This window comes from Dipodomys spectabilis, unplaced genomic scaffold (genome assembly GCF_019054845.1).
Source record: "Dipodomys spectabilis isolate Male_0828 unplaced genomic scaffold, ASM1905484v1 ptg000468l, whole genome shotgun sequence".
In the NCBI taxonomy this organism is placed as follows: Eukaryota; Metazoa; Chordata; class Mammalia; order Rodentia; family Heteromyidae; genus Dipodomys; species Dipodomys spectabilis.
This window is the reverse complement of record NW_024871145.1, coordinates 320,618-329,921: the sequence shown is the minus strand read 5'-3', so window position 1 is coordinate 329,921 and position 9,304 is coordinate 320,618. Positions and strand designations below refer to the sequence as shown.

The following is a 9,304-nucleotide window of genomic DNA, read 5'->3' as shown; positions in this document are numbered from 1 at the left end:
AGTACCTAGGATGTATGAATTACATTAAGCATGAGTTTAATTAAGTGTGGGTTTCCTAGTTGGCTAATATAGTAGGTATAAACTATGAGCCCAAAACAAGAGCAGTCACAAAGCCAGTCTGGAAGCAGATAACTGTTAATGATTATTTTAAGAACTTTATAGTTGAAATAACCTGCAAAATTCAAAATCAATAATAACTATTATTATGTATTTGAAATGTGCAGGTTGGACAGCATTTGGACTTGGAATGAAACAATAAGAGGTTACATTCATGGATAACCAACAAGATAAGGCTATTGCTGCCTCAGCCAATGGAGAAAACGCCCTGATTAATGGGGTCAAGGAAAATGGTAAGGGAATTTAATTATAGTATGTAATATCTCTCCCAGGATCTTGTTATTTCCAGTATACACAAAGTTTGGTACAGGTGGAGTCCAGGATAGCTCTAAGACTAATGTTAATCCTCAACTTTATTCTTTTATATCTTTCACTGGGATAGAATGGTCTTTGAGAGTGATCAAATCCAACACATTTGTCCTCCAAATTATCTGTATCAGATGAAGTTCCTCAAAATTCCTAGTGAATCAGAAATATTCTCTGACATGACACTTACAATTTCTAGATTCACTACATGTTTCCAGAATGTAAGTCCCTAGGATGGGCCCCATAGATCAAAACCATGAATGTCCCATCTGATCATTTTCCACATCAAATGATCAATCAGTCCAATTCTTTCCCTTGTTTCTGAAGAACGAGCTATGGCTAAAAATGATTGTTTTTCACTTGCATGAAAGTTATTTCTAAAGCCAGGGAAACAGAGGTTTCGTTTGTGTTATATGATCAAGGATAAAGAGATTTGGCAAGTCTGGTTTAAGACTCTTAATTTTATTCCTGCCATTTCTCTCTTTTTTTTTCTCTAGACTCAGAGGACCAGGATGTGGCAATGAAGTCATTTGCAGCTCTAGAAGCTGCCGCACCAATCCAGCCAATACCAGCGGTACAAAAAGAGACTTTGATGTTTCCTAGGGGTCTCCTGCCTCTTTCCTCTAAGAAGCCCTGTATGCAGAACCCTCCCTCCCCTTTGGGTCTGATTGAAGCACCTGAGCATGCCGCTAATAGTGCTTCTGTGAATGCCATCTCCCTCACATCTGGAGTTGCAAAAGGCCTAAACACATGGTCACTGCCCAATGAGTGTGAGAAAGCTCCATTTGCCATAATGGAGCCTGCAGGCATGTCAGCTCTGAATGGAGACTGCCTCATGCAGCCAAGCCGGACTTGCTTGGGCTGCTTCATGGAATCTAAGGAGGCAGTAGATCCTGAGCCAGGGATCAGTCTGAAAGTCAGCGATCTGAACAGGGATTATGAAACGTGTGCAGTGTCTGATATAGGGATTCAGTGCATTAATGCTGGAGAAAACACGAAATATGGAGAGCAGCTTCTTTCAGATCAGCTCCTAGGCTTCCCCCTGCATAAATCAAGGGCAGGAGATAGACGAGAAGCTGAAAAACCTGACATCGACTTGGAAGATCCAACTCAGAAAAGTTATTATGAAGCATTGCTGTTAGATAAGTGCAATACAGAAGAAGCTTTGCTAGCAAATTCCAATCAGGATTGGGGTTACTTTGAGACTTTCATTAGTGAGAGCAAGATTGAACTGCTCGACCTCTGTTCCAAGAATGAGCTATCGGTCAACCTATTCTCTGAAGAAGATGTGGATAACTACATGTTTGATGATGATGAGTCGACACTGGGCAGTGATGTCTGCTCCCTGAAAATTCGCTATGAATCTTTTCAGGACAATGTTCGTGACAAGACCACCCTTTTGATGCAGGAAGATGCTCAATTCAACTTTTTCCCCAGTGTCTTTACTACCTGTCCTAAGCGGGAAGCTAAGAGTGGGGTCCTGAAGCAGAGTAGTGATCTCTCCCAATTCAAGGTCCCCGATGTGAGCATCATCTGGGGAGAGGAAGATAAAATCTTGGACAAGAAGAAAGGCAAAGATGAAGAACATGAAGACAAAGTGGTGGAGAAAAATGATGGAAAAGACAATGGAGATAAACTGGCCTTAAATAAACCCTGCAGTGGGACTGAGGGGGAGCAATTTAAGAATCCAAAGCTGGACCATCTTGCGAATTCCTTGGAGACATCAGGGAATTTCAGCGATGACAGTTCCTTCATTGAGGTCTCATATGATGCCATGGGGGAGATCAAAGACTGTAGCCGCTATATGGCTCGGGACACAAATTCTGGCAGCTCCTCCTCCCAGCAGAACTATGGACTACGAGCGAAGAGAAAAGTCCGATACAGTGAAGATTATCTATATGATGTGGACTCACTAGAGGGTGAGAAGGTAAATGAGAAGAAGGAATGGCTGCCAGGTAGTTCCAAAGAAGAAGATGATGATGAATGGTGTCCCAAAAAGAGAAGAAAAGTAACCCGCAAGGAGCCCCCTGTTATTATCAAATACATCATTATCAATCGCTTTAAAGGTGAGAAGAACATGCTGGTGAAGCTAAGTAAGGTGGATGCCAGTGAGACAACAGTGAATCTGAGCGAGAATCAGCTCAACAAATATTCCAAGTTGGCACCTTTGAAGGGATTCTGGCAGAAGAAGAAAAAGCAGAGAAACAGCAACAGCGACTCCATCAAGACACCCTTATGCCAAAAGCAAAGCTTTGAACCAGGTAGCTTTGAGGTGTCGTTCCTGCCACCTGCTCGTAAACGAAAATCGAAACTTGGCAACAGGCACAGGATTCAAAGGATCCAATCCATGGAAACTTCAGCAAGTAGTAAGCAAGTTTCCTTCTGCAATGATCAGAGGCAAGCTAGCAATCGCAAAGAAGAAGGAGGACCGAAAGGCGCGGCGAAGTCAGGCCCTCCAGCTGCTCCCAGCTGTGCAAATGACATCCCAAGTCCTGACTCAGTGAAAGTCAAAGGCCAGGACACAGAATTTAAGGGACCAGAAAGGAAAGTCCTCAATAAAATCAAGTTTAAAAGTGAAGCTAGATTAAAATCCAAGAAAATCAAGGTTACACAAGAAAGCAAGCCAGTTGCTCAAATGAGCACTCCATTGGAAGAGCAATCCTCCAAGGCTAACTTAAAAAATGAAGTAATCCCCAGAACCTCAAACAGTTCCCATCTGTCTGAATTTCATGAGGCAAAGGTTGCTAAGAATTCTACTTTCCTGCCAACCACCTGCTCTTCTGAAATGCCTCTGTCATCTGCTAATGTTGCCACTAACATACCTGTTATCCCTGGTGGGTATCTGCAGACATTGTTAGATGCTTCTGACTTGTCAAATAATACTGGTATCTCCTACTTCGCTCACCATTCTCCAGAGCAAAATGAAGGCAGCCTCACTCAAACAGAAAAGGCGTTTGTATCTCTGCAGCCAGCCCAGGACTGTGTGCTGTCCTCATCTTCTGACTCTGAGCTGCAGCCATCACCTCATAACTTCAAAATGGAATCAAGCAACTATGGCAATGTGTGGCCCAACAAGGCTACATCTGACCCCCAGGAATTCATGGCTGAAGTCTCCAGGGAGATAGCTTCAAACCAATCCAATGAATTTGAAACCTCCCAAGTAGTCTCCATGGAAAATAACCTCATTGTTACGACGTATAGTCCTACTTGCCTCAATAGTGAGGGCAGTACTTGCAACAAGGTCCTATATGCCTCTGTGCAGGACCCCCAGCTCCCATCTGATGACTCTTATCAATTATGTCACTTTACTAATGGGGAGATTGGCTTTCCTTTCCAGCAGGGTCCAGTCAGTGTGGATGATGCTCGGCTCTTCAGCTTTGATTCAATGGCCCCACTCTCTGTCAGCTCAAGCAATTTTTGCTCCTTAAGCTTAAAGTCCTGTGAAAAGGATGGTGATGACGATATCACTGATGATTTCCTGGCCCACTGCAGCCCCAAACTGGTGATCCAACAGAGCATTGATGAGATAGCACCACTGAAGGAGTCCACTGATCTTCTGGATATCTCCAACTTCACTCCTGACAAATTCCGCCACTCTTCTCTCTCCGAGATATCCCCACCCGACACCCCCAGTCTTTCCCCTCAGATTGCCAGATGTGAGAGTATCAAGACACTAGGAACAATGAAGGGGTTCCAAGAGGGTGTCTCGGGACCATTGGGCAGCATGGAGAAAGTCAAGTGGGACTGTAGTACCCTTTCACAACAAGTCGAAGCAGATGATGGATTTACTTTAAATAACCATCAGTTCCAGTTCCATATGTTCAATGATGAGGATTCTGTCAGTTTGCTCCCCAAAACCCCTTGCTTGTCAACGTTTAATGATCCAGATGGCCAAACAAGTACCAACAACAAAGTGTCAAAGTCAAGAAAGAAAACAACACCCAGCAAGGGTGGGCCTGTGAACCAAAGCTCTTCTCAGAAAAACAGCAGGAAAAAATCCCCCAAAGCCAGCAACAAAGCCACTGAAAAGCCACCTGGAAAAACCTCCCGCCAGGTTCCTAAGTCAACAAAGAAAGGAAAATATGGGGTGGCCATCAATGGGGAGAAAATGCAAATTGGCATTGGCCGTGGGGGAAGCCAAACCAACAGTATATCTTCCACTGGGAAGACATTGACTGATAACATCCAACATGGTGGTCCTGTTGCTCCTATGAAGATGCCAAGTCAGAAGGGACTTTCTGGAGACTGGGCTTTGAGGAAGGAGAGCAGCCCAGGTTGGAATGACATGAGCGTGGGCACTCACACCAACAACCTCTTGGATGACGACCAACGGGAATTTCAGGAGCCTTCCTACATCTTGTCTAACATTGCCTCTGGTATGGCAGATGTGCAAAGATTCATGATGGCCTCCATAGAGCCCCTCTGGGAACCCATGGAGCATCATGGAGATACTAACACATTCTATTCCTCTGAGTCCAATAGTCTAAAATTAAAAACCCTCAAAATATTGGCTGGGACACCACAGGAGTCTAAGAAAAAGGTCAACAGTGGATCCTCAGGAGCCACCAAAAATCACAGGTCAATCAAAACTGTGAGCAAAAGCAATGGGAAAGCAGTGATAGGCGATCCCGCTCGTGCAGACCTGCCTGGTTATAATGAAGACTCTCACTCTGCCTTCTTTGATAAAAAATACAATAACATGAGCACTTTAGGCAATAACGGACCGACACACAAAAAGTTGTATCGTCACAAATCCAGCACCAAGGCCCTGAGAGATGAGAAATGTAAGGGAAAGCGCATGGAACGAGAACAGGTCCATAAGGATGAAGCTGGGACCACTTCTTTTGAGAAACTGAGGTAATACTGCACCAACATGGCTGAAATGGCGCACTCCTGGCTTTCCTACTACCTGCTGAGCCTGCAATCCCTCATATTTTTCCCTCTTAACAACAAAAATTTGCATGAAAGAAACTGTTCCATTCCCTTAGCTCGTCCTCTCTCTCTCTTTCTCTCTCTCTCTTTCTCTCTCTCTCTCTCTCTCTCTCTCTCTCTCTCTCTCTCTCTCTCTCTCTCTCTCTCTCTCTTCAAATTAAAAATGAAAGAAAAAAATTGCATGAAAATCCCTATACCTTTAAGCCGCCCAAAAGATTGGGGCAATTTTGTTCAGGCTTGGCTTGGGATAAGCTCTAACAAGACAACATTTTCTTCTGCTATCCAGCATCGATTTTTACTTCTTAGGAAACCACAACTAAAATATGCTCTTGAATGATTTTGGGAATGGAAGGGCTTTACAGTAAGACAGATTTTGAACAACAGAATTTAAAAGTCATGTAAACAAAAAGCCAAGATCATTTAAATGAAAAGAGCATTAGTTGGAAAACAAAATCTCAACACATGGCAATTGGGAGTGCTTTCTGGTACCCCCACTCTATCTTTCTGCATCATACAGCATTTAGTATGATATTAACAGATTTACATTGTATGATCCCTTTCTGGGCCATACACTAAAACTAACTAAGATGGCATAAATTCTTTGATTTTTTTCTGCAGGGATTCTGACTACAATCTCCTAAAAGCAGAAACAGCATTTTTGGGTTTTACCCGTGTTTGAAGAAGAGACTCACATTTTCCAGAAAGACATTTGATGTTTGTGTTTTATTTCTTTCAAAATATGCCTTGTGGTATGTATGTTGACATGTAAGTGCTTAAACGAATTTTAAATTGTGGGACTAAGTCTTTGAAAAAAAAACTTTAATCTGATGTTCTATGTAAAAGATTTTAAAAGTCATACAGTTGCACTCGTAGTTTATGCACTATTTACCCACAAGGAAAATGAAAAATGTTGTGCCAAACTACAAAGAAGTGACTGTACTGTATATATATTTTACTTCTGTATCAACATTTGGTTGTGAGTATTTGGGGGAGCTTGTCCCTGTTAATTTACTAGAAACATTCCAGTGATTCTTGCTATTAACCACCCCCACTTTTGTGGATAGCACCTTTAGATCACAGTGGAAAAATACGTTGTGTTCACAATTTACCAAAACATAAAGGATACTGTTTGAATTGTGCCAAATTTCCTTACCTCATCTCACAGATTCACCCCACAGTTTAAAGCTCATTAGTGAATTTTAAATATATATATACACATTCAAAAAGATGTGTATATATGTATATAACATACACACAAACATACATACATACATACATGCATACATACATATATTCTTTTACATTTTTAAACTCTATTATCCTATGTGGAAATACAAACAAGGCACAGTAAAGATTCGTTTGTCCCATCACCTGAAGACTAAAATGTTGGAAAAGTCTGAAAGTCGAAACAGTTCAGTCCGTCAGGGACCCGAGTGTGCATTTACAGAACCTTTTACAAAGAAACAAAACAGATGCTTTGAAAATTTTCTAAAAAGCAAAATCTGTAGCTGAAAATTATTTAAGTGCAAAGTTATATTGCTGATACTTTATATCTCAGTTTTATATATTTTATAATAGTCTGGGATAAATTATAAAATAGCTATAAAATTGACACTAATAATAAATGAAGTACATAGATACCTTTTATTTAAGTAGTTTCCTAAATGTTTTATTCCAGTTTTGTCAAAAGTGCACTCATCTCATGGCTTTAGTGTTCTTTAAGTGTTAATCTTGCAATGCCAATGTCATTTTTCTAAATGTTAAGGCATTTCAATTTGACTAATTTTTCTTCCCATGAATTAACTAACTTATATTATGACATAGAACAATTCGGTAATAGTTGATTTGGACAACTAGTATTGGATGCCACACAATATACTTAAATATCAGTTTCCTAGAAACTTCAAAGTCACATTTTCAATTCAGTCCACCCCTCCACCACCTTTTTGTTAAAATTTCACAGCTCCAGCATCTCTCACTACTAGCCTTTTCTCCCCTTTTATTCACCACTTAACTTCTAACATTTGATCTCTTTTCCTTGCACAGTCAAAGGCCTTTGTGCCTGATGACTGATGCTTTGTGGCACAAATGAGATAATGGATGTGAAAGCGCTTTGTAGATCGTAAAGTGCTATACAGATATAGGGGATTAATATTATTCATGTTGTTGGTTGTTGTTGTTGTTACTATTCTTACTAATATTGTTACTAACCTATTAACTTGTGAATATATAGGCTGGGGTGGGAGGGTGGAGAATAAGTGGGTGGGGGAAAATGGGGGGCTTCACAAAAAAATGGGAAGATGTTTCAACAAGAACATTCTAAACAAAATAGGAACCTACCTAGAAATTGCCACCTAAATATATTCACAGAGAAACAACATTTGAAAGTAGAAAGAAATGGAAGGAAGCCTATTACATATATAAATGTTTATACTTCCCAGTCTGTGATTCCTTTCACCAGCCTGCTCTATTACTTACAGCTAGATAGTAAAGTGAACAAGCCTGTGTTCTTGATTGTGTGTGTTCTCAGCATCAGCCCCCGCCCCCTCCCTTTTTTTGTCTGTGGGGATGAGTGGATGAGGAGCAGTATGTGAGGCTACTTTGGTCCCATTCCTAGGCTTTGATGCTCTGCATGCAGTGAGCCCTGGAAAATTACTTAGTGGAAAGGCACCAGATGAAACACGTTTCCTGCCCTACAGCTGCCATCCAAAAGGAAAAATAATCGAACTGGAACACTTTCTTCTATTTCTCTACTCTGATAGCTAGCTGTTTGTACTAAAGGCTATATGGCTACTTCCTAGGAACTGGCCTTGGTTTTGTTTTTTGTTTTTGTTAGTTCTCTTTTGCAGCTGAATTTTGGCTTGGAATCACCAACTTAGCCTACATTATGATCCCCATGACTCCAGAGCTCAAAGTCATCTGCTGGCTTACAGAAATGGAGTGCTTTTTATGTAATCAAAAATGGCAATTAAAGAAGAAATAAAGAAAATGTTCCATGAATGCCAAGTGTTTGTATGTATATGAGCAAATAAATAAATATGGGAGCAGTTGTCCCAGATTTTTTTTTTTTTAAGTATCAGTTCAGCTTTGGAGAATGGGGTACAAACAGAAACAATTTCCTTGTCAGAATTTGCTGTCCTGAGTCCTTTGGAATGGATACTCTTTCAGTTGCTCCTATGGAGCCCATTAGGGCCAATTCTAGGGCATAGCTCATACCTTTCTCCAAAGAGAATTGCCATTTTTAAAGCACCTTTAAAAAAAATTGGCCTGCAGTGCATTACATGTTGTCAGCATATAAGTTAGTGACTTATAACACTTTTCTGCTGAAAAGCAACAGGAAACCGAGTTTGAGAAATGAGCAATAGGTCAAGGCAGAGATGCTTGTTCTCGTACATTTCCTATTTCTCTCTTCACTTCAGCATTTAGCACTCTCCTGGTCTGTCTCTGATCTCACAATTCTTTTTTCTTCCTGTCACAACATTGTAGGCATTGGAGATCTCTTATTCAACCAGCTGCCTTAGTGGAATGAGGACTGATGTATAAAATTATTTGTTTTACTTTATCACTGATATCTCACGTCAGAAATATTGCATCTTCCTTGGCATGAAATTTCTGCTTGCTGATCTCTTCTAACTTTTCCTTTTTAGGAAGCCCGCTTCCTCTTAATGCCTCTCCCATGAAGTCTTGTTGATTTCCATTTCTTTTTCTTCATTCATGGTCTCAAATTCCACCTCTCCAAATTGTCAGACTCTTAAAAAAAAACATTAACCAGAATGTTTTCTTCTGGAAATGTAGAGGGAAACCTTCCTATTCTTAATCACCTTTTGTTGCCTTGGCCATTTTCAAATCGAATTTGAAACCTTCCACACCCAAATGTCCATAATACAATCACATCCCTGAGGAAAATTGGAACCTCCCTTCCCTTGAAGATCTGTTCAGAATAGGTCTG

General features: G+C 40.8%; 1 protein-coding gene across 1 annotated transcript; it reads left to right on the top strand.

The window, feature by feature from the left end:
- The first annotated feature begins 224 nt into the window (after positions 1-224).
- Positions 225-6,131, top strand: Nexmif (neurite extension and migration factor). The gene is made up of 3 exons (XM_042668694.1): positions 225-350; positions 921-5,280; positions 5,974-6,131. The coding sequence occupies exons 1-3, from the start codon at positions 272-274 to the stop codon at positions 6,032-6,034; spliced, it is 4,500 nt and encodes a 1,499-aa protein (XP_042524628.1). The 5' UTR covers positions 225-271; the 3' UTR covers positions 6,035-6,131.
- Positions 6,132-9,304: the final 3,173 nt, after the last annotated feature.